The 26,466-nt window shown below is 36.7% G+C and overlaps 1 protein-coding gene across 2 annotated transcripts in view; it reads left to right on the forward strand.

Moving 5' to 3' along the window:
• LOC135205611 (coiled-coil domain-containing protein 50-like) overlaps positions 1-26,466 on the forward strand; it is a 224,773-nt gene that overhangs the window by 157,904 nt on the left and 40,403 nt on the right. Inside the window, exons 6-7 of one of the 2 annotated variants that reach the window (XM_064236396.1) lie at positions 6,839-6,992; positions 16,197-16,316. In XM_064236396.1, the coding sequence (XP_064092466.1) occupies positions 6,839-6,992; positions 16,197-16,316 (274 nt within the window). The remainder of the gene's footprint in view (positions 1-6,838; positions 6,993-16,196; positions 16,317-26,466) is intronic. The other variant, XM_064236397.1, reaches the window with a different exon arrangement.

Below are 26,466 nucleotides of genomic sequence, written 5' to 3' on the forward strand. Positions count from 1 at the left end.
CTAGATATTTGTTTATGCTAACTAGAAGCAAGAAAATTAACTCAGAATTGCGTTAAATATGGCAAAACAAACTCGTATTCGCCATCAGCTGATTTCAAACCAAAACATTGGCCGCTCCGCAGAATACTGGCTTAGATTTGCCGTGGTATTTTATAATACAATAATATGAGAATACATACAATATTATTGGATAGTGAAGTAATGTATAACTTTTTAAAGGATTTATGGAAAAGAAGCATAATTAATCAAATAACATCATGCATTTTTCGGAACAGTGGCGGACAAGAACGAATATGAAAAAACATCCTCTGACGACATGCAGGGTAGTTACAAAAGCTGCCAAAATTTGTATTGTATTTATGTACAAAAATAAAAATGCCCTTTACGTAATATATTTTCATACACATTTTAAACTTAAAAGCTTGAACATTTATAAACGACACATTGATCGCTAAATTTGCACTCTTTTAAACTTGATATTTTCGGAAGAGTGGCAGGCAGCGGCTTACAAGAAAGAACATGAAAAAACATCGTATCATATTTCTGCACAGAAATAAACCCTATACATAATACAATTTCATACACATTTTAAACATAAAAGCATGAACATTTATAAAATCAACACATCGATCACTAAATTTGCACTTTTTTAAACTATATTTTTGGAAGAGCGGCAGGCGTCGGCTCACAAGAAAGAACATGGAAAAACATCCTCTTTGATAACGTGAAGGGCAGTTTCAAAAGCTGCCTTTGTATATTTCTGTGCAGAAATAAAAATACCCTATACGTAATACATTTTCATACACATTTTAAACATAAAAGCGTGAACATTTATAAATCGACATCCATAGCTAAATTTGCGCTTATGTAACTCGATATTTTCGGCATACAAAGCATTGGAGGCATATATTTTATCCTAATACCTATGTAATAACTCTCCATAAAATTTGTTAATATAATTTGCATAACCTTTATGGTCTGAACGGCATTTCTACAAACGTACGAACTCATTAGACATAATGGCGCTAGCGGCGCTGTTGACCGAAAATTGTGCTGTGAAAATAACTTATATTTTCTAAAGAATATTTTTGATGACAGCCGTAAAACCAATTCTCCGTTAAGCGATTGCGCCTTTAACCGCGGGCCGCCTGTAAACCCCTATACATACTAATCAACCCCATAATGTTGATAATACTGTTCATGTATAATAAGTCATCCAGTAGTTAAAGATTTTGCTGTCTTTTTAGTACAGTAAATTTATTTATCAAGGCTAGTTTTAAAGATTATAAAAAACAAGAAAAAAATTTATGTATGCATTAAATTGTAAAAATACAAAATGAAAAAAAAAAAAAATTTATGTCTGCAGTACTATAAACAGAATAAGTAATCTGATAATGTCACTAATACTGTACACATACAGTAAGTCGTTTGGTAGTTAAGCATTTTGCTGTATGCTTAATCTAGTAAATTTGTACAAGTTAATTTTTAAGAATGCAAATGCAGAAAAAAATAAAATATATGTATGAAGCATGGTTTACAGTTCTGTACAGTATGCATACCTTATGGGTGATAGTACGTATGCCTAATGGGCTGGAAGATGAAGGTGAAGGATGAAGAGGTGATGTTGAAGGCTGAATTTCTTCTTTATTTGAATTAATATTCAACAAGAATTTGTTGAGAGGGCTCTGACCCCTCATTTTTTTTTTTTTTTTTTTTTATCTAAAATCATCTTGTAAGAGTAAGAACCAACTTAGTCGTGTATGTCCTCCCATTACCTTGGAAAAATGTTCAGCATTGGGGTCCACCTTCTCAAAAAGTGCAAGGCTTTTATCAGTGTGTGTTAAAGTTCTGCTGCATGTAGTTTGTTCTGGTTTTGCTGCCTGTTTCTCTTCATAGTGCTGCTGTTCACGAAGCTCCATCATCTTCTTGTTCATCAGTGACTACTTATCTGCCTCAAATAACAGGATGAATTTATCCTCCTCCAAGGCAATTTTCAGCTTATTGCTTAACATCACTAGGGCTTTGTTGATGTCCAGCTCTGCAAAGCCTTTGAAACCAAGAACAAATTAAAGGTACAGTATATTTCAGATGCTGTTTATACCTGTGGGTTAAACTTCTTTCCAAGTGGCATGTTCAGGACTATCTTGTAGAAGTCTTATCCCTTCTGAAAGCCATGGATTGTTGATTTCTCATTCTTATTTGATGCATATACACCCTGCTTCAGTGTTTACGTAAGATTACAGCGCATGAAGATGGCAATGGTTCCTTGATCCATGGGTTGCAAGGTAGAGGTGAATCTTGGAGGCAGGTAAGCAACAGTAACATTTGGATGAAAGTTGATGTTTTGTGGGTGGTGAGGGATGTTGTCCAAAATAAGAAGGAGTTTAAAGGGAATGCCCTTATCCTTACAATATTCCACCGCTGCTGGTACAAAGTGGTTGAAGAACCAGTTCTCAAAAATGACTGTCACCCAGGCCTTAGGATGAAGTCCATATAACTGGGGAGAGGCATTGGGAGTTTTTTTAGTGCTGAAGGAATCTGCAGTAGCTTAAATGGTCAAATAGTCTTTTGCAGTCATGAATGGTCTGGATTTTCTTCCAGTAAAGACTTTTCTCATCCCCATTAAAAATTTGTTTTTGAAGAAACTGCTGCTCCTCTGTGATCTTTGCCATCATGGTAGGGAATTCAAACACTGCTAATTCATTGGCTGACTCAGTTTTGCCTTGAATCCTGAAGTTGTGAAGATTGTGCTGTTGCTTAACAGCATAAATCATCTTGAACTTCCCTTGAATTCTGTCTTTCTCATTGGGAAATTTCTTGAGGTTTTTAAACAGACATGCTCTCCTGGAAATCAACAACTGGTAATCGGAATAAGCTGACGAGTTTGCTGCTCACCCTAAACAAAAAGCAGCATTTTTGTTTCCTTGTAGAATTGAGTCTTTTTTTTTTTTTTTTGTTAATGATGGTGTTTATTCTTAACGTAGGCTTAAATCTGTGCCTTGCCATGAATGATTGTTGATACCATCATGTGACTCAAACCAAGAGAACAAGCTATGGTAGCGATCATGTCACCTTCTTTGCGGCAATATCATAGCCACCTTATTTTCCAATGGAATATCATTATGCTTATTAGTATTAGAACCAAAAACTTTTCTGAAGCCATAGCACTAATTATGCAAGAGAAATTAAGTGCAAGTAAGACTGCAAATAACTTGCATACAAACATGTTTGAATAGGCCTTCAAGAACTAACATTGCCATGTAGCGGAGTGCTGGAACTAGAGAGTCTTGTACTATGACAATATTTTTTATATTTTTAAACTTCATGGTTTTATTCTGGACACAGAATATACTATTTTGTATTTTCAACATTTGTTATTACATGATTTGGCACTCTTATGCAACTTAGTGTTTTTATGGCTGGAACTATTTGTGTACAACTATACGTACAATGCAAACTGTAGTTGAGTGTCATGTATTGCTGAATGATTTATCCAGACCTCTTAGTGACTAAAATCAAATAACTTAAGTTGGGAATCCGGAACATAATGATTGGTACAATCAAATCATTCAGGGGGATGACTTAAGGAGAGAAACGTCTTGTGTGCTGTTGGTGCAAAGTCCACTCAAGTAAATTGTCCCTAATCTGTTTATGGGCCCTAGCATGAAATTATTTTGTGTAGAAATTCATCTTCATGACTTGCAGATCAGTTTACTGTATTGTTCATGCTACTGTAAGTAAAAAATCAGTAGTATAGGTTTGATGGGGGTTATATTCCTTCTGGTTGGCTTCCCATTCTCTGATGGTCAAAGTAGTATATGTAATACTACTGTTTTCTTATATGGTCCAACCTTATTAATTTGGCACATTTTATAAGCACATTAAAAAATTCTGCTTTCCTGCCACCATTCTATGTTTTCCATCCGTTCAAACTTTTCTGGCTTTTGTTTTCAGTAAAAACCTAAAAATCAGCTGCTTTTGTTTTTGTAAACCTGCATATGTTTGTGAGATATTGTTACACTGAGATATCCATCTATTTAGATTAGTAAAATAATTCAGTTGTATTAAAAATAATGATAATTTTAGCAAAACTCTTGTTGTACATATTGTATGCAATTATATTTCTTGCATTATTATCATATTGTTATTGTTATTGTTTTATAATCTATGAACCTAGCAATCAGGTACCATTTGCATTCTGGTAATGCTTACATTCTTAAAATCATTTGTTGATTGTGTCTTAACAACATCATCACAGGCCATTAGTTACAAAACATTACACATTTCAGATTGTTCATTTTTAAATGATCAAAACTGGTTATAAAGATACAACTTAATGTATAAATGCTGGAAATTAGGTAAAGATGTGATTTCACCAGTATCAGTTGCTTTTCTTCTTCCAAAATGTTGTGTCGCTTCCATATTAGTATTTGTTTCTTCAGCCACAGCTCCAACCATAAATATGGTGGCATACTTTCATTACACTCCTTTCCATTGCATGAAAGATGAATAAAGATGTACTTGATTTTAATTTAGCAAAATCACCATTGAAAATAAGTAAACTTTTAACAAGTTGATAACTGTGTCACAACCCTTAATAAACAAGTGTTTGATGGGTAGCAATCTCAATTACGAGGGCACAAGTGATGTTACTTGAAGTCCACAATAATATACTGATGGAAGCAGTTGTAAAATTTTATAAAACTATGTAAAAGCTTTCAAACCTTACCCTAGGTTCATCTTCAGTCAAATGAACAATTTAACATAAAATATATGAAGGTAAACAAGACAAAAATGTCAAGAATGGCTGCCCCCACCAGTCACATCTCCAACAGACATGGTGATGAAGAGAGTGGCCCAACTAGGAAATTTCCTCTTCTCTGTTGTTATATCTGGCTGTTATCCTGCTGGATTGTCGTATGGACTGACGTGATGTTGCAAGTAATACCTCATCAGGAGGAGTGGAAGGTGCAATGGGTAAAGACTCCCACATGCTATCCAGGAGCTGTGGAGGGAGAGGAGAGGCAGAGGCAGCATCAGGTGAGGGAAAAACAGACCCTGTCCTAAAATTAAAGTCTCTAACAAACAACCTGAGTATGTAAAAATTGACAATTGGGTCCTCATTAACAAACAACTTGTTACCTTTGAAGGATTCTCCCAAGTTGGTGGCGGCCCCTTCAATTAAGCGTCTGGTGTTTACGTTGTGGCTTTTAAAAATGGTATTGGCTGCATTCTACTTGGGTCTATGATCATTGTTAAATGCGTGGGTCACTATTGCGCTACTTTGTGAATGCAATGAAAAAGCTTGTTTATTTTCCCCTAAACGTGTAGTTGTACCTCTTCTACTTTCACCAAAATATTTTCCTTTACAATCTTTGCAAGGTAATTCATAGACACCTGGAACTATGGGATTTTTATCATTTTTGTTATTTCTTACTAGATTATACCTTAACATATTATTCTATTTAAACACAATTTTAGTGTCCTGACTATTGTTTATATAACCACTAATATTCTTTACATTAGTGTTGAATGGTAATGAAACATATCTTTTTGGTTTTCCCTGTTGTTACTTTGGGTAGATAGAAAGACCTCCTTGCTCGCAAAATGGTCTTCTCAATAAAAGGGGAGGGATATCTGAGGCTCCTGAATGTTGCCTTTTTATGTTGCAGTCCTCCATCTACATATTTGGATCACATATCCTAAAGGCTTGTAGGGCAAAATTGATAACCACATTTCGTTTGAATGAAAGGAATAAAAGTGGATGTAACTCTCGGTATTGGTTGATTCACGATATACTGGGAATTTGAAGATTTGACTATTGCAATCTCTGGTTTTCAGAGATTGCAATAGTTGGAGATGTGACTGGCAGGGGCAGCCATTCTTGACATTTTTGTCTCGTTTACCTTCATATGTTCTTTGTTAAATTGTTCATTCGACTGAAGATGATCCGAGGGTAGGGTTTGAAAGCTTTTACATAGTTTTATAAAAGTTTTACTACTGCTTCCATCAGTACATATATTATTGTGGACCTTAAAGAACAAACAAGTGGTTGTTATGGTAACTGACAATAGAAAGGGCTGTTTCTTGATTTGATTGTTTATATCACTACTTTCTGTTGTTTATGCCCCTGATTTGATTGTTTATGTCACTACTTTCTGTTGTTTATATCAATGTCTTACACTCAAAGTAAGCGGATGTTAATTATAAAAAATAGTAATGAATATTTGGACAAGTCACAAGGTTGGTAAGACTTCTAGGCCTATTTTTTAGTTTAAAGCTAACTCAGATATGATATGCATTATCAGAGGTATCCACCGAAACTGAGAGGGATAGAAAGCTTAGCCTTGTGTAATCTACCAGAAATACACATCTTTCACTATACTTGATGTAGTATATGATGAAGTCATGTTTTTGGAAAAAATTTAATGATCACATGATACATGAGATCAGATGATACATGAGTATATATGCAAATTATGGTTCTTTTGTATGTTGTTTGTTTTTGAGTTTCACAGAGTATTTTTGTTGGAAATAAACTGTGCTTGTGTAGTAATGGAGCAAGCTTCAGTTCTGAAACAATCCAAAAACTGAAATGATGTATGGCGCCACCCTCGTAGCTGCTTAAGAACTAATGGTGACTGATTACAAAAAGTTCTGGATCATGGGAGTTGCCAGACCATGGATTTAAGAGGTTGTACTGTACAGAATAGTGTTTGTAATTACTATAAACCTCAAATATAGTTAGATTTTTATGCAAATATTTTGAATAAAACTTCTGGGGAATGACTAATTAATTGATAACAGTGCTTTCAGTGTGAATTGTACCTTTTTACAGGGAAGGAGATTTGAATACCTCTGTGAACAGTGACCAGTCTGGACAAGCATGTGCAGTATCATCAGATCTTTCAGACCTTAGTGACTTCTGTTTGCAACCTACAGATGATATGGATGAAGAGGAGCAAAGATCTTGGCAAGAAGACCAAGATGCTGTATGTATATTTTGTATTGAGTAATTCTTTTTTTACATTTTATCTTTTCTACTCCAACCATGTTTCTTTTGTTTTATGGAGATCCCTGTAGTGTGATTCTGTTTTTATAACAAACTTAGAAGGTAATGTTCCATGCTATGAACTGGCTGTGAGTGGTGTTGGGTGGTGATTTATATTTGGGGTAGCTTTGAAAGACTGGTTTAAAGGAATTCATCAGTAGGTAGAAGAAATGTCTTGACCTTAAGTCTTATATTTCTTAATAGTAGTGCCATCATAGGTTTAGAAAGTTTATTGTAAAGGAGAAGAGCAATTTATTTATTGTAGCACCATATGTTTTCTGCTGTCTGTAAATCAGGATATACTTTTGGCCTTACTGAATTATTGAGAATTTCCTGAGCTTTTCTCCTTCATAAACTTTTGTTGTTAAATGCACTCATATATAGGGTCATATACTCACACAGTTTTCCATCATTACAAAGTTGTATAGAATATGAAGGTGCACTTATAGCCTGATTATACTACAGTAATACCGTGAGATACGAGTTTAATTTGTTCTGTAACCGAGCTCATAAGTCAATCTACTCGTATGTCAAACAAATTTCTCCCATTTAAAATAACTTAAATAGATTTAATCTGTTCCAGCCCCATTAAACATCCCAAAACCATCCTAAATTATGACAAAAGGCATGTTTTTAATTAAGAAACACATATGTATACTTTATCAATGCATAACAAAATATATGAAATAAAAGAAGAGGTGTTATTTAGTACTGTATTTTTACCTTGGAGACAGACGAGTCCGGCTAATGGAGGTGAATGGTGGAGGAGGAGGGAGGGAGGAAGCGATGCAGGCACTGTAGACACATAAAGTAGAACAGCACGTTCTTGACACAATTCAATTTAAAATTGCATTTTCTTTACTTTAAATAAAACTAAAACTGCACTTTCTTTACTTGAAATGAAACCAAAAAAATTCATTGTAAAAAAGAAATGCACTTTCTTCTTCAAGTCGGCATAAATAATATGCACCTTTTCGCATATTACAATCTCCATCACTGTATCTTCTGCCAGCTCCTCTTTCACCCACACCAGCAGAAGCTTCTCCATTTCTTCATGGATATTTGTCCTTAATTGGGACAGAATTGTAGTTCCTTTCGCTGGTGTTGCACTTTTGATGACATCCTTTTGCTTATGAAGGTACAAATTGTAGATGTACTGCGGTCGTACAGCCATGACAGTTCATCACTTGTACACCATGCTCATGTTTTTATATTATTTCTTGCTTTATTTCTGTCGACATCATTCTCTTCTTCTTTTCACCACTTTCCTTTATACTCACTTTCTTCGGCCCCATGTTGGGACACAAAAAAGTTCAGTAAAAAATGCAAAAATGATGCAAAAAATGAGTACAGCGCACAAGATCCGACTTGATTCTTCCGGTAACACATGAGAATGAACAAGATGCTGGTTGCGCTGATGCTGGACCCGTGTGTGCCAAATAGCAGCAGCCTCCCAAAACACTTGTATCTCGAAATTCCGCTTGTATCTTGGACAAAAATATGGACCGAATTGCAGCTCGTATCTCAAAAAATTCGTATGTGGGGCTCCTCGTATCTAAAGGTATTACAGTCGGCCCCCCGTGTTTGCATTCTCCATATTCACAAACTCACGTATTCACGAATTTCTCTCTGGACCATATCTACCCATTATTTGCAGGGAATTCGCCTATTCGCAATGTTTTCTGACGATAAATAATCACTAATTAGTGTATTTTGATGTTATTTTCATGACTAAATACATTTTTATGATACAAAAATGATTTAGTAATTTTAAAATATTAATATTGATCAATACTGTATTAGTAAGTTTAACCCTTAAACGCCGAAGCGGTAAAAAAAAAAATGTCTCCCGTGTGCCGGAGGTGTTTCAGAGTGAGCGCGGAATCGGAAAAAATATTTTTTTCAAAAAATCACAGCGCGCTTAGTTTTCAAGATTAAGAGTTCATTTTTGGCTCCTTTTTTTGTCATTGCCTGAAGTTTAGTATGCAACCATCAGAAATGAAAAAAATTATCATTATCATATATAAATAATGCGATATATGATAGCGCAAAAACGAAATTTCATATATAATTGTATTCAAATCGCGCTGTGCGCGAAATGGTTAAAGGTAACGAGTTATTTCGTTTTTCGTTGTAATGTACACTAAATTGCGATCATTTTGGTATATAACACATTGTAAAACAATAAAAGCAACACAGAGAAAATATTATCACAAAATAATGCATGAATTCGTAACGCGCGGACGTAAACAGATATTTTTTCAAAAATTCACCATAAATCTAAATATTGTCCTAGAGACTTCCAATTTCTTTCAAAATGAAGACAAATGATTGAATATTACTATACGGTAAGAATATTAGCTTACAAATGCAGTTTTCGACCATAACTGACTAGGTAAAGTTGACCGAATGTCGAATTTTTTATATATATTTTTTTTATATGCAATTATTTTGGAAATAAGAAAAGCTACAACCTTCAAATATTTTTCGTTTTATTCTACATGAAATTTCGCACATTTTCATATATAAAACTCTATGAAATGCCTAATATGAAACGGAGCAAATATTCCGAGAATGGAACGTACGCATTTCGGAGATTTGTGGCGGAGAATCCGCGTGCGGAGGGAAGGAAAGATTTTTTTAAAAATTCACCATAAATCTAAATATTGTGCTAGAGACTTCGAATTTGTTTCAAGATGAAGATAAATGACTGAATATTACTAGACTGTAAGAGTTTTAGCTTACAATTGCGTTTTTCGACCATTTCGGTAGAGTCAAAGTTGACCGAACGTGGTTTTTTTTCTATTTATCGTGATTTATATGCAAATATTTCAAAAATGATAAAAGCTACAACCTTCAATGATTTTTTGTTGTATTCTACATGAAATTGCGCACATTTTCATATATAAAACTTTATGTAACGGCTAATTTAAAATGGTGCAAACATTACCACAATCGCACGTATGATTTTTTCGAAAGAGTTACCGCGCGGACGTAAAGAAAATGTTATTTTTTTCATAAATTCACCATAAATCGAAATATTGTGCTAGAGACTTCCAATTTGTTGCAAACTGAAGGTAAATGGTTGAATATTACTAGAATATAAGCGGTTTAGCTTACAATTGCGTTTTTTGACCATTTTGGTAGAGTCAAAGTTGATCGAAGGTTGAAAATTTGTCACTTATCATTTTTAATATGAAAATATTTCAAAATTGATAAAAGCTACAACCATGGGTTGTTTTTAGTTGTATTGTGCATGAAATTGTGCACATTTTCATATATAAAACTTTATGTAACGGCTAATTTAAAATGGTGCAAACATTACCACAATCGTATGTATGATTTTTTCGGAAGAGTTACCGCGCGGACGTAAGGAAAACGTTTTTTCATAAATTCACCATAAATCGAAATATTGTGCTAGAGACTTCCAATTAGTTGCAAAATTAAGTTAAATGATTGAATATTACTAAAATATTAGAGTTTTAGCTTACAATTGCGTTTTTCGACCATTTCGATAGAGTCAAAGTTGACCGAAGGTTGAAATTTTGGCATTTATCGTTATTTATATGAAAATATCTCAAAACTGATAAAAGCTACAATCATGAGTATTTTTTTGTTGTATTCTTCATAAAAATGCGCACATTTTAATATATAATACTTTATGTAACGGCTAATTTAAAATGGTACAAAAATTATGTCAAAGTGACGAAATAATTTCCGAGATGTGTCACAGATACTTTTTAGTGCGGCAAGAAAGAAATTCGCGCTTGCACGCCTGTGTAACGATTGTAAACAAAACAACACCTTGATCCGTGAACTCTCAGCATCCCCCAAGGCGCGTGATTCAAGAGTTTTTGGCTGGTAGGCCTAAAAGCATTTTTCTGCGAATTTTTAAAAAAACTTTTGTATGTCGACGTAAAATACGTCCAGTCGGCACCCGAGAGACAAAAAATGTCGACGTAAAATACGTCCAGTCGGCGTTTAAGGGTTAATAAGATTAAATGATATCACATAATAACAATAATAATTCTCTCTCTCTCTCTCTAACAGAGATGTATGTTTTATATGATAAATAAATGATTTACTAATTTTCAAATATTAATATTAATGTAAAGAGCAATCAATTCATTAAAGAAAATACTTTAGTGAATTAGTAAGATTTTAGTTTATGAATTTAAAAAATTATGTAAGAATGAAGAAAATCCCAGTCTTCACACATCTTTCTGTACCAAGCTGAGGTCCAACAGCTGTCAAATATATCAAGTAATGTGACAGGAGGGGAGGGAGTGTTTCTCTCTCTCTCTCTCTCTCTCTCTCTCTCTCTCTCTCTCCTGAGATGAGATTTTTATGGTACACATGTATTTTACAGAAATACTACGATAATTATTTTCTCTCTCTCTCTCTCTCTCTCTCTCTCTCTCTCTCTCTCTCTCTCTCTCTCTCTCTCTCTCTCTCTCTCTCACACAGAGATTTATGTTTTTAGTATGATAAATGATTTACTAATTTTCAAATATCAATATTAATGTAAACAGCAATAATATCAATTCATTAAAGAAAATACTCAAGTGAATTAGCAAGATTTTAGTTTATAAAAAAAAAATGATGTAAGAATGAAAGAAAATCCATTCTACCCCACATCCTGTCTTTGAACTCCAGGTAGCCAAGCTGAGATGGCTGGGGTCCAACAGCTGTCAAATATGTCAAGTAATGTGACAGGAGGGGGAGTGTGTTGCCCTCTCAAGATCATGTAATCTCTCTCTCTCTCTCTCTCTCTCTCTTACTGAGATGAGATAATTTCTCTGGTACATGTGTATATGCTTATTAATATTTTTGCATTATAATAATAATAATAATAATAATAATAATAATAATAATAATTAATAATAATAATAATAATAATAACAACAATAATAATAATAATAATGTCAAAATTCATATGTAATAGTATTTTAAAGAAATAAGGATAACCCTCTCTCTCTTTTGCCACACGAGATACGTATGTCATAGTGGTAACTCTCGCCCTTTGTTTGGGCTGGAAGTGTATGTATAAGTATATCTTTAAGGGCATTACTACATTTTATGGTAAAATAATAATATACAGTACTAGTTTTCAAATAATAAAGTTTAATGAGATTAAACAATAGCAATAACATTTCTCTCTCTCTCTCTCTCTCTCTCTCTCTCTCTCTCTCTCTCTCTCTCTCTCTCTCTCTCTTCTCTCTCTCACTTATTCATGTTTATTTGTTTTATAGTATAAATAAATGATTTACCTTATAACTAATTTTCAAATATTAATAAGATCAATTCACAGTCTTTTTTTATCCACTTAGAGGAAGGTGGGCGGGGGAGTAAATGACAGTTTGATATATGAATTGGCGGAGGGGAAGGAGTCGGAGTCTAGGAGTTATTCTCTCTCTCTCTCTCTCTCTCTCTCTCTCTCTCTCTCTCTCTCTCTCTCTCTCTCTCTCTCTCTCTCTCCCATTATTATTCTCTCTGTCTCAGAAATAATTCATAATTTCACTCTTGATGGTCAGATATATGATGTTGCCATTCAATGCTCTCTCTCTCTCTCTCTCTCTCTCTCTCTCTCTCTCTCTCTCTCTCTCTCTCTCTCTCTCTCTGGTATATATTTTTAATGGTAAAATGTTTAAGATGACTTTGAAATTATATTAGTAATATAACCTCAAAGATTAATACAGTAATAGGTTAGTATTTTAGGTATATTTGAAGTAGAATGTTATTTAAGGTATACATTTGATATCTGAACTTTCAAGACTGGAAGTTATAAGCATTTTTAGTGGTGGTTTTAACTATTCAAGGGGGTGTCTGGTACACATCCCAGCAAATACAGGAGGAACACTGTACTGTATTTGATGCTCAGTTTTTCTACCAAAAATACTCAGTGCTAAGATTTAGTGATAATATTTTTAATACTCATTAAGTTACATATGTTTTCTGTATTGCATTTGTCAGCATGTCATAATTTTATTTTATTATTAGATGCCTTCTACAGAAATTTGACAGCTGAAGAGTTATTTTTTCTTACAGATTCTCATATTTTTGGAGTATACAGTAATACCTTGGGTTACGAATTTAATCCGTTCCAGAACCTGCTTCGTAACCTAAAAAATTCGTAACCTAAATGGATTTTCCCATAAGAATGTTATAAAAAGCAAATAATGCGTTCCACCCGACCATGAATAACCATTTCAATTCATATTTTTCCATTTATTTTTGTTCACTAAGGTTGAAAATTCGTGTAGGAATTACATAAAATTATAAAATTGAAGAATGAAATTAAATATAAACACTAGATTTAATATGCATGCACAGTAAAACCTGAACTTTACCTTTGGCGAGTGTGGCTGCTGGCTTGACGGAGACGGGAGGAGGGGAAGGGTGAGGAGGAGAGGGTTAGGGCTTGGGGGGGAAATCTCCCTCCGTGAACACTTCTGGAAGACTTTCTGGTTCTTTCTCTAGAGATCACCGTTCACTACGATCACTAATTTTACGCTTACGCAACACTATGTTGTCTTTCACAATTTTGAAAAAATATTTTTCTATGAGCAAATTTTCTACATCGTCGAGAATATAAGGCCGTTGTTTCGTCAATACTGTGACACCTTTTGATGCTTTACTGGCTTTAATTTCTTCCTTTTTCTTCAAAATAGTGCAGATCGTTGATTGCGACCGCTTGAAGAATGCTGCAATGTCTTTCACGCACTCGCCTTTATCATGCATTTGGATAATTTCCTTCTTCATTTCGACTGTAATCATCTCCTTCTTTCTTATGCTTTCCTTCTTGCTGCTTGCCTTCGTCATCTTGGGAGCCATTGTCTTTAGTATTTGGGTAATAGTAATGTATAAGCACTATCACGGAAACACAACACGTGCGCAAATCACTAAGCAAATTTGAGAGCGTATCACGGACAGATGCGTTCAATCTTACCGCCAGCGAGATATTGAAAGAGTTATGGCTTAAAAAGGGTCAAGGGATGCGTAGGAGGAAGTCACGTGACCCTCGTTAAGTTTTGGCCGAAAAAATGCGTTCGCAGATCCCACGCTCATCCGATAAACAAAGCAGGCGTTAAGTTTTGGCCGAAAAAAAAATGCGTTCGCAGATCCCACGCTCATCCGATGTAAACAAATCAAGCGGCCTCCCATGATGGAAATTCGCGCATTCGTATTCCAAGCGAAATTCGTATTCCAGAATGAGGGCGTCACTTCGTAAGTTAAAAAATTCGTATACTAATCGGTTCGTAACCCAAAGTATTACTGTATATAGGTGACATAATTTTCATATGATATGAAAATTGTAAATTATGTATATAAGAAAACTTATTTATAAGAAAACTGCTATAAATATAGCCATTATGATAGACTTATTAATAATGTTATATATACTGAAACAACATTTTTGATTTTTACATGCTGTACAGTACTTTTTCATTTAAGTAGTAGCAAGATTGGCTTTTAAATGTTGAACATTTCTTCAATGTTATTTAGTACTTTTTCATTTAAGCAGTAGCAAGATTGGCTTTTAAATGTTGAAAATTTCTTCAATTTTATTCATATACATACCACTAGTAGTACTGGTAATCTTTGGTAATCTTCATAGGCACGAAGATACGGTAATTCAGTTGTATTCCACATAGGAAAATGAAAATGGTATGTCTCAGAAAATGCCCAACAGTTTCGTCCTCCAATGGACCTCTTCATGGACCATTTATTAAGGAAAGAGATGAAGTTTACAGTTTATGTAGCCAAGAAAGGCCTAAAATTTTTAAATAGTTACCGAAAACTAGCAGTTTGAGCTACAAACTATTCAGCAGTAAAATAGCAATAAAACAAGAATAGTAGTTGAACAAATAAAAAATACCAAAATATCAAATTAGGTAACATGTCCATTTGAAACAGCATAACATACAGTACATATACAAGCGTATATTATATGATAGTTAATGGATGACATTATCCAATTTGTACTGACGTTTCAGGACATGTAAGATAAAAGGATTCAATTTATACAAACCAGGTGATAAATGAAAATTTTTTCCTTTGCTGTGAACAAGGCAAGCTATCTTTATCAAATTTCTTTTGATAAAACCTGTGCTCTTAAACAAAATCTTTGACCCGAGCCAGTCAATCGGTACATTACACATTACACATACTACTGTGAACACAAAGTATTGCTTGTATTATTTGTTCGTATATTATATTTATGATTTAAAATGCGTTTTTCGAGTGTCTTCCCAGATTGTCCTATGTAAAAACTACCGCACTTGCATGGGATCTTATATATGACTCCTTCATTGTTTTCTGGACTATTATTATGAATTAAAGTTTTTCCAATGGTGCTAGGATATGAAAATGTTGCACTAAAACCAAGTAACCTTAGGGGGTAGACTATAGATTCTTATGTGGGATGGTATGGGAAAGATATAAAATCCAGTTTTCTGTTTTTCTCCTCTTATGAATAAAATGTTTTTCTTGCTAACTTTAGACTGTAATCAATATCTTCCAATTTAAAATTATTTTCAATACCAGCTTGATATATAAATTCTAGTTCCTCATTGATAAAATTCTGGACTGCAGATATTAAGAGCTCTAAGAAACATTGATCTTAATGCTGAGAGTTTTACTTCTTTGTGTGAGGAGTAATTGTTAATAATAAGATTGTCATTTGTAGGTTTTCTGTGTATTTGAAACTTGTAGCTAGAACTTACAACTGACCTCACAACTGTAACATCCAAAAATGAGATAATACCATTCTCTTCTTTGTCAACCGTAAAAGTTGTGGAGGGAACTACTATTGTGTAAACTCTTCTTAGGTCGAGCAGCTAAGTATTTAGGTGACATTAAAAATTTTTTTCCCAAGTAATATTTTATTTTCTCTCAATTAGAACATTGATATACTGCATTAATATTTATAGCATTTGCTGTAATGTTACCAAAAAGATAGGTATAAAATAACTTTATTGTTGAAATGATCACCAAAAAGTCATGCCTTTGTAATTGACAATAGGATTATTTCTTTGTATTCACACTATTAGCAGTATTGTTACCATAGTCTTTTAGTAATTGATATACAATAATAAATTTCTGGAAATATGGTGAGTTGGTGGCACATGAACGTAATTTACAGGAATTAGCCCGGTTTCTGCAGGAACAAGATGGTAAACGTCGAGGTGACATGCTTCATCAAGACCAGCTTATGGCTATTGAAGCGCAAGATAGAGAGCTGGCTAAAGTTCTTCAAGAACAGGTTAGTTTTTATTGTGTTGTGTGTTAATTAACCTTCTTTATTAAGAAATTGACATGGTGGACAAGGAACAACATTCAAAAGTTTCTTGGCAACTACCCTAAGGGTTGTAGCTATCATAAATGTCATTGTATTGTAGTATTTGATGATATTGCCTTTAATTTTTAAACCACACATTTGTTCATACGCGGGACAAACCATTGGTCTTAACAGTAAGATAAATCTTCTGGTGCCAGCTGGAAACTGGTTAAAAACAATCAGAGATTGTAAATGCAAGGAATCTGGGGCATCTGGCATCGGATGCATAGTTGAGGTGGAAAGCGAGTCCAGAGACCGCGCTTTGAATCCAGTGATGCGTCAGTCTTTCTTCAAGCACTGTGGAGAGTGGACCTTCGATTTGCTCTCCTCCTCCCAAGCTGGTTTTTGACCTAAGCCTGTGCTATTGTTTATTTTTTACCAGCCTAAGAAGTCCTGTGAGCATCAACTTTTTTTGTACAGTCCTCCAGGATTCCTGTGTTCACACTTTTTCTGGGACAGATGCAACTTGCAGTAGATGTGCTTCAGGCCTTTTCCTTCTGCTTCCTCCTCAGCTGTTTTATGTGAATGCTGATCTGCCTCTTTCAGGGGGATATTGCCCCTTCAGGGAGAAAGATGTCAGCTACATTGTGTTCTTTAGGATTTTGCGGTTGTAATATTGAAAGATATACTGAAACATTTCTGTTAAGACATTGCAATGTATTACTTCTTCAATGATATCTGGCGAAACATTTCCTGGGAATGTGGTAGTTTGTTAGTCTCAGAATTTTTGTGATTTGGGATGTTCAAGGCATTATGAGTTTGTATTACAGACAAGGTTTATGTGCGAGGATTTGTCTTTCTAGCATAGGGGTATTCCTCCATTTCCTCAACACAAATTTTGATGGCTGAAGATCTCCGATTGCGTTGGTCCCGCCTCTTTGCCCAGGACCAGTCAGGATTTGCTGTCTCTTCTCTTTTCCATTATTTTTGAGGGGAGGGGGCTGCAGGGCATTCTGCTCAGTTCTTTTGAGTCCCTCTGTTTTACTTACTGTGGCCCTCTGCCAGAGTTGCTACTTCATTAGGTTTTGGTATGGTCGTTGGTGCTGTGAAGAGAGTTTGGAACCCAGTCAGTTCTGTCGGCATTTTGTTCCCTTCGAGCCTTGTGATCCCTTCTTTGTACTGGCCTGCTTGTGTGGCATCCTGTCTCCCTCTGGTATTTCATTATCCAATGATGTTCGACTTGGTACCCCTTTTTGCCATATGAAATAAAATTGTAGTATAATTTTGTTTGAATATGTTTAATTTGCTCTAACACGCAGTATTTTCTCTCTCTCTCTCTGTAAGAGTATTCTGCTGTTGGACATCATAGCTACTCCTTATGGTGACAGTTTCGATCAACGCTGCATTTCAAGAGACGTCGACCCATCTTCCGCTACCTTCAACTTTGGATTTTCTTGGTAAATTCTTCCCCTTTCTTCATGTTACGGTGAGGCCCTCTGGTTGCTGTAGGAGATGAAGGAAGACCTTTTAGCCATATTCACCTTCTTTGGTGCTCTCTCTCCATCAACAAGTTGGGGTTTGTTTCGTGTCATGAGCTTCTTTTCAAGATCTTAATCACAGCTCCTGGTGCACGATTTCCTTGGATTTGGTGATTTGGAGAGGTAACTTGAGTCTCTGATTTTAGATCAGGGATTTTCCATCACTAGTATCTTCTCCCTTGTTTCTTTGGACACTAGGGCAGAGTGAGCAACCAACCTTTATCCTGTATGTGGATTGTTAGCTTGTCCAAGTTCTTTGATTTCATCGAAATCCAAAACGCTTAAGGATGCTTCTTACACAAGAAGTGTCGTAGATCAACAGTTTCTTCTCCTTTGTCTCCCTTGTCCTCTCCTCTTCCTCCTCGCACTCGAGTCAGACGTTGGAGGATTCAGGCCTTCTTCACTTTTCCTTTCTGGGAATGGGAGATATGTTTTGCCTCCTTCCCTACAAGGACGTGTCTCCTCTTCACATATGTGAACGTGTTCCAGTAAGTGATGATGATCTTCCCACTGCTCAAAGTCCTTTCGCTAGTTCTTCTTCCTTCCCCTCAGCTTGTTTGAGTTCGCTGTAAGGATGACAATGCTCCCATTAAGAAGTCGAAGGTGGTCCCCTCTCTGGTTGCTGTTCCAGGGACTCCTAGACAGTCTTCTTCTCCAGAGACTATAACTTCTTTGCCTCTTCTTCATCCCCATGGTCATGTTTCTAGTAACAGTCATGGACGTGAGGCTGTCATGGATTGTATCTCTCATCATAAATCATAGTAGTGCTTCCTCATCCCTGCATGATGGAAGAGACTGCATTTTTCTTGTGATCAAAAAGTCTAGGCGTTCATTTTCTTGTTTCCCCGGGTGGTCCTACTTTTGTCATTCTCCTTCAGAGTCAGGATTGTTACTCTTTTAGACAAAGAGTGCAATCTTCTTCTCCCAGACGCTCACACGTGCATCATTCGACATCACACGACCGTGTATATGATTCGTCGCATGGCCTTGTACATGTTTCGTAGCTTGACTGTACATGAGTACATGATTTGTTGCATGACTTTGTACATGATTCGTTGGATGACAGTGTAGTACATGATTCTTCGCACGACCATGTACGTGATTCATCGCATGGCCGCATGCCTGTTTCTCCCTTGTCAAAGGTGAATTCAAGATCTTATTCCATTGTTCGAGAATGTAGTCTGTCTGGTGGAAGAGATTACAACCGTCCCGACGGCAAATCAGCACTTCTGTGCAGTGTCTTTTGGCCATAGCAAAAGACTGACATGAGTTCCCTTTGTAGCCTCAGATGAATGTTCCATGTCTTCAACTTATGAGATCAATATCCAACTGTTGCATCCTCCACAGCAAGTCAATGGATTTATTCAATCAAGCCTGTATGGCCTTCATTGAGGGAATTGAAGGTCTTTGTGTTTGCCCAAGACTTCAGCCCTTTCCAGGTAGAAAAAATTCTCGTTTCATCGTTTATTTACATTTGAATTTTTCTAACTAGAATATAGACCTGACTCTTCTTTTAGTCTAGACCAAGAAGAATTCAAGATGAAATAAGGATGAAGAACTACTGCCCTTTCCTATCTTAGCCTAGCCTAAGTAGTTGAGTTCTTAGCTTAGCCTAGCCTAAGTGGTTGAGTTTTTAGTCTAGCAAGTGGTTGGGTTCTTAGCCTAGAAAGTTTGAACCTACCTTAACCATCTTAGCCTAGCCTGGTCTAGCCTAGCCTAGTTAGTTTGGATTTTCCTTTCCGTCTTAGCTTGGCCTAGCCTAGCGTAGCTATCGTAGCCTAGCCTAAGTGGTTAACTTTTTAGGCTAGTCGAGCTTAGCCTACCCTGGGTTAACTAGTTCGAACCTGTCCTGCTGAGTTAGCCTAGCCTAAGCCATTGGGTTCTAGGCCTAGCTTAGCTAGTTTGAACATATATCTCTATCCTAGCTGGTTTGATTTTATTTTTATCAGACCTGCTCTTCAATTTCCCAAAGCATGCTCTGCTTGTTGTATTTTGCAAGATTTTCCCATTTTTCAGGAGTTTGGGGTTGGTTTAGGTGAAGTTGGGTTTGATTCTTAGCGTAACCTAGCTTTATATATCCAAGTAACTAGACAAGTACTTTAACTCAATATCCTGATTGTTCTTGTCTCTGCATGAGTTAAGATCCGTATTTAGCTGTATGCTATGTTGCTCAGGAATGTTACCATGGTGGTTCCTTAGTAAAAAATGGGGCCGTGTCTAATCATCATAGGACATCTCGTCTGATGAGTAGCATACTGAACGTGTCATCATGGGAGATCACCTCATAGGGCATCCCCTCTGTTAGAAATGCACGTTCCTTTGGCAGTGTAAGTACATCTCTGTCTACAGTGCAAATACTTTGACAGTGCACAAATTGATAATAGGATACTTAGACTGTATCTGTGAAGAGCATATGTATTATCATAGGACATCAGTGGCAGAACTACTGTGGGTGCAGGAGGTGCAATGCACCAAGACCCACTGTGATTGAGGGCCCATCTGGCCCCATTATAATGTCCTAGTAGATTGAGTTGGTAATATATCAGTAGCTTTCAAGAGTTTCTACTTTGACCCATCAAAGCACTGTGTTGTTATGTGAAGGTCTCATCACAGAGTTTGGTATCGTAGACTATCCGTTAGCACAAACCAGGTAAAAAAAGAGGTGTCCTAGAATACCCTTTTGTTTAACTACATGAGGTGATTAGGTAAACTACTCCTCATCGTCGAGTTCTGTCACCAATTAGGTGCATGTAGAAATGCATGACACCAGAGGAATAGGTTCCTCCCTGTCATTTTAGAAGAACTTATCTGTTCATAGGATTTTGAATGCTGGTTCCTGACTGTGTCAAACCACTTTCACTTCTTCTGCCTGAAGGATGTTTACCACAGATCCTTGGACACTTTTTCTTTGGGTCTAGTGGTGGCTGTTCAACAAGTGTGACTCATCCAGTGCCCCTGGCAGGACAGTTTATATCTTGCCTAAGATGATTGTGTGGAGTAGGGAATGAGTAAGATGACTACAGGTAGTCCCCAGTTATCGGCGGTCTCGGTTAATGGCGATCCGGTTTTATGGCGCTTGTCTAGCGCCATAAAATCGGTGATTTATGGCACCATAAGGCCTGAGTTTTGGTATTGGTGCCATAAGGTGCCGATAATAGAGTTACGGCGCCATAATATACCTAACAGAGGCGCCATTAACATGTTGTTGGCACTATTAAATGAAACGAAACTTGGCGCCATAAGCATCATAAATTGCCGAGTTTCGGTTAATGGCAGTTTTCGCTTATCAGCACCCTGCTGAGAACGGGACTTCCGCCGATAACCGGGGGCTGCATATAGTCTTTTCTTTCAATTTTCTCCTTTCTTCATACCTATGGGTGGTTTGAAGAATAGACACATCATACGCTGGAACTGGCTTGATGCTGGTGAGTGTTGCAGCCACACTGTTACAGCACTTATTATGTTCCATGCAACATAGTATAGATCTGCTTCTTAGTAGCTTCAACTCTCTCCAGCAAGGGGAGTGAGGAGTGGTGACAAACCCGTTTCTTGTGGCTATCATGATTTGTTGTCTGAACAGATATAGCACTTTTTGATTTCCATGTATGCAGTGAACCTCCAGTCTGTTCAAGATTCTCATACCTCCCTCCAAGTGTGAATCTATCCTATTGTTAAGGCCGAAGATTTGTTCTGCATATGAACAAATGACAAATTTTTAATTTGTATTTTTCATAGCTAAAAAACCTGAGGTGTTAACATTGACTGCCCACTTCTAGCCACCCCTCTTGAACTCGCTTCAACCTCAACTATGCATTGGATGCCAGATGCCACAGATTCCTTGCATTTACAATCTTTGATTGTTTTTAACTGGGTTCCAGCTGGGACCAGAAGATTTATCTTATTGTTAAGACTTCAGATTTGTTAGCTATAAAAACACAAATTAATTAAAAATTTGTCATGTTTCTCCATTTCAAGACTCATGCTACTAGTGTATGAGTATTTTCCAATCTTGAGCATTTCTGGGAGGATTCAAGACGATGGTGGTAAGTGCTAGAACTTGTAGAGGGCCAGTGTCTTGGGGAGAGGGTGACTGGAACTGGAAACTAGTCCTTGAACTGTCACCTTTGAATGGATATATATTGCAGACTTGCTTTTAGATGGAAACAGCATGTACTCTGCAGTAGGCTGTCATAGAGGATTACTATGTTTTGATAGATATTAGGGTGCACACTTCTAAGTACCTGTCCATCAGAGCTAGGTATTACCCCGCTAGTCCACAATAGGGCTTTCTACAACTTGATGCTCTGTTTTGAACCGATGACAGCTTCACAGGCGTTTACTGAGGGTTCTTTTCCAATTGTAAGGTATGCACTGGAGGTATTACTTGGACAAGTGGTTAATCCTGGATTCGTCTTAGACACTTGTATTAGAACACATTCCTACTCTTTTTCACCAAGTTGGGTTGGATCTCTCTCCCCCAATTAGTAAACAGGTACCTGGGTATGTTCATGGAAATGGCAGATTTAGGGAGGTATTAGCATTAGTTCCAGTCTTGATGAAAACAAACGGATTGGCTTCGACAGGTTGTCTTTGGCTGCTGTTCTCAGAGAAGCTTATTTTTCATGGGCAGATCCTCCTGCTTTTGCTTTAGTGATACTGAAGTACATTGGCAGCCCCTCATCACCACCTTTCTCATCTTGTTCCATTGAATGAAAAACAGAAATATGATAGCATGGTGAAAGGACAACAGGAACCCCTTAGCAAGAGTTGCTCTGAACTCACTTCTTCCCATATTGCAGCTGTTCAGAAATGCATTGAAGGAAGGCTAGGAAACTTGTAAGGTTCATTCATGTGGATTTGTGACCGTTGGACACATCTCATCTGCATATCAATTTTCTGGAAATTCTGGAAGCATTGCCATCCAAGTAAGTTTTCTAGAAACAGTTGATAGGTTACTCAGAAGTGCTGTTGAGCGACAACACAGCCACAGTGGCATGTGCCAAGCAAGCAAAGGGGGATGGTCTTGCTCTTGCATTGCAAGTTGGCATTGCAGATGCATGTGTAAAAGGTTCACCACACCATTTAGCTGTGTGCTAGGGGTGGAACACTACAGCTAGCTAGCTCAGTCCGAGGTTGGGGTACCAGGTTGTATGAACATAAAGGGCATTACTTCCTTGAATGGCAGAAGAGGCAGTTCAAGTTTAGGGTTTCTCCTGTGCATGAATTTTTTTACTTTCAGACTAAACAGAAAGTTACCAGTGTTTTGTTCACATATTCCATTCCACAATCTGATGATAGAAGGTAATATCAATATCCTTGGGGACGATCAGGATGTTTACACTTCTAAAATTCATTCAGTTTTCATCAGGTGATCTGCTGACTCCTGTCTTGGGTTCTTTCTCCTGCCAGAGTATCTGTTCAGCAGGTTGTGGGCTTCTTGTTCATTTTTGCTGAGATAAGATACTATCAGTTTGTGCTATAATCCTTTTGCTTGGTCATAGGCCAAGTTTTCAAGCCAAAGAGCTTTGATTTTCCCATTTTGGTGGCATTATGTATGCATGATGAGTTTTTAAAAGTCTTGTCTCGCTCTTTGGTAGCTTTGTTCTCTTTTGCATGGTGTGGACCTGTCCTTCACAGAATAGTCCAAGTGCCTTTCAAGCCCTTGGGTGAAGCTTCACCGGAGAGGTCACTCTCAAGATTTTCCTCTGTTAGCTTAGTCTCTGTGAAGCATGTGGAGGAATTCTCTTGGCATCTTGTCCAGTCTTTGGCTAGAAGGGGTCTCTGTTTCATTTTTCCTGGGTTCTTGGCAGAATCTGAGAACTTGTCAGTTCCTGATGGAAGATTTGAAAGTTCTTTGATTCCTCCACAGAGCCTTCATTGGTGGTTATCAAGACAATTGCTGCTGAGGTTTGATGTGAGCTGTAAGATACTACCTAAAATGATCAATGCTCATAGTTTAGTGTGTTGACACCTTTAACATAATGTGAGAAACAGTTCTACTTAAGAAGACCTCTTGGAACACCCTTCCTTGGTGGCTACATGAAGTATCCAATGAACTTACAATTCCTCTGAGGAGGTCGTCACTGACCTTACTCTTGAGATAACCCACGAAATCCTATCTTAGCCATTTTGGAGGAACTTTTTTGTTTTTTTTAAGGGCAATAAGAGCATGTGTCTTGTGTAAATGGATTTGTCTTTTCTCATTCTACCACAGAGACATCACCTGGAAGTTCTTAGATACCTTCTTTTGACCTGCAGTGGTTCCTCAACAAGTTGTGTAGACACCAAGCTCCAGGTGGATGGACAACTATCTTGCCAAAGTGCTTTCACTTATTGTAAGTCTGGGGGTATGAATGCAGAGAGATTGGGCTCTTTCTTCCCCTCCTCCTTACTGGAGCAGCATCTAGGTTGAGTTATCTGCTGCTTTAGGCTAGATATAGGTAATATCACTTCAAGCACCCAATTGTAGTGCAGTTCTTAAGATGTGTCTCCCTCTATTTTCCCTTTTACAAGGGGGGTCATGAATAGATTTACATTCTTGATCCATTACATGGTATTTGCCAGAGTTAACTGACTTATAACTTGGATTCCCTCATTAGTTTTTTCATGGTTCTCTGATGTTTCCTTACTTGATGTCCTCTCTTGAGCAGAGTCTTACTTATGCTTAGGATCCTACTGCTCTGTCATCCTGTATGGTAGACTGAGTAGGTTACAGGAGTCATTGTATCCCTGCCCAAGTACGTGACCTGGAACATGACATTTCCAGGAAGGCTTCACCTCCAGTCAGTTGCCAAAGACAACCTCCCACCTAAGGAATCAGTCTCTTGTATACTGTAAAAGGCAATAGTTTGTATATGTAGGAACAAAGAGAAAGTTTTTCCAAGTATTTTGCATTTTTCCTAGGTTTACAAACTATATCCTTATATAAATTAAACCCACTTCAAGCTGCATCTTTGTTCTTTTTCCAAAGAAAAAAGTGACCAGTTAACAATCTTGTTATCATATGCAACAACTCTTCCAGCTTGCACTTACATGTTTATTTTCAGGCACTGAAAATTTTAATCCGTGTATATTTTGTAATCTCGAGCTTCTTGTTCAAATATCAAGCCAGTCTGTTACACTGTTGTAGGCAGTACACACTAGTGAGTTCACCTCTGCACGTTTCCTACAATATCCACATGGTCATTTCTGACTCTATGCCATCCTTTGGTTCCTTTCCAATCTCCATACATTTTGCTGTAACTTTTATTTTCATTCCTCTGTGTTTCACTCAAACTTTTCTATAACCTCTTCTGTCAACCTCTGACAGCTCTCTCTCTCTCTCTCTCTCTCTCTCTCTCTCTCTCTCTCTCTCTCTCTCTCTCTCTCTCTCTCTCTACACACACACACACACACACACACACACACACACACACACACACACACACACACACACACACACAGCTTCCTCTATTACTGTGATGACATTAATAATTAGGACAAGTTCTTCATTCGAGATCTTTGTGGTATATAGGAACATTACTATAACTCTGGTCAACAAATCAAGATTTAAGTATCTTCCCTTGGTAACTTACCTATCAATAGCAGTCCAATTTCTTAATATACAATAAGTTGGTTTCCAGGCCACAATATGAAACCTTCAGACTTGGCCTGGTTAATGCTTGCTTTATATCAAATGTCTTCATGATATCCACGTATTTGTATGCAGTACAATCTCTCCAGCACATTCACAAACATATTTATGTCATGTGTGAACTGGCTCATTCCTAGACATTTTCCATATTGTAGTATAATCTTGTTTTGTTTGTATATTATTATTGTTAACAGACTCAAAGTATCCTTGGAGACAAGAGTAAATAAGTGTATAATATGTTACTGTTTGTAGGTATGATTTTCACTAAAGTAATTCTGTGGACCATAAATTCATTCAATATTGGTATTACATTATGTGTGATTATATGTGACTGTTTGAGGTTGTGCACACATCTTTTTGTATAAAGATACAGTAATAGGAGAAATATTTCTGTTGATTTTGTGCCTGTGTAAAATTTCTTAATTTTTAATTATGAAATATCACTCCACCACCAAGCATAGATTACCCAGTATTTGTAGAAGATTGATTATTCAGTACATGTGATTGCTTTTGATATGGATTACTGCTGGAAGTTTGTTGTTCAGTTTAATCATTTTTATCCTGTATAGATAAACAAAATATCTTATAATGGTGAAGCACAGTAGTGAAGTTGTTTTTCTTATTCTTTATCTTCCATTCTAAATATGAAATAGGCTACAAAAAAAGAGAATTGGAAATTATTTGTGATGTTAATACCTGTAGCAGGATCAAGTCAGATGCAACTCCAATACCCTCATTTGCTGTACATGCATCAGCAAAGCCCTTCTGATGGCTGTTCTATTAATAGACTAATTTCTTTGCTGGAAACATTGGGGAACATCTGGCATCCTGTTTTGCAGAAGAGAAAAACAAGATTTGGTATAGTGTACTGTCTTTAGCAGCCAAGGATAGCTACACACTGGCAGTTTCACTAAAGGAAATGGGATCTTGTTCTGAAAGACTTCATGAGCATAGAGGGCTTATT

Source organism: Macrobrachium nipponense, chromosome 24, assembly GCF_015104395.2.
Source record: "Macrobrachium nipponense isolate FS-2020 chromosome 24, ASM1510439v2, whole genome shotgun sequence".
NCBI lineage: Eukaryota > Metazoa > Arthropoda > Malacostraca > Decapoda > Palaemonidae > Macrobrachium > Macrobrachium nipponense.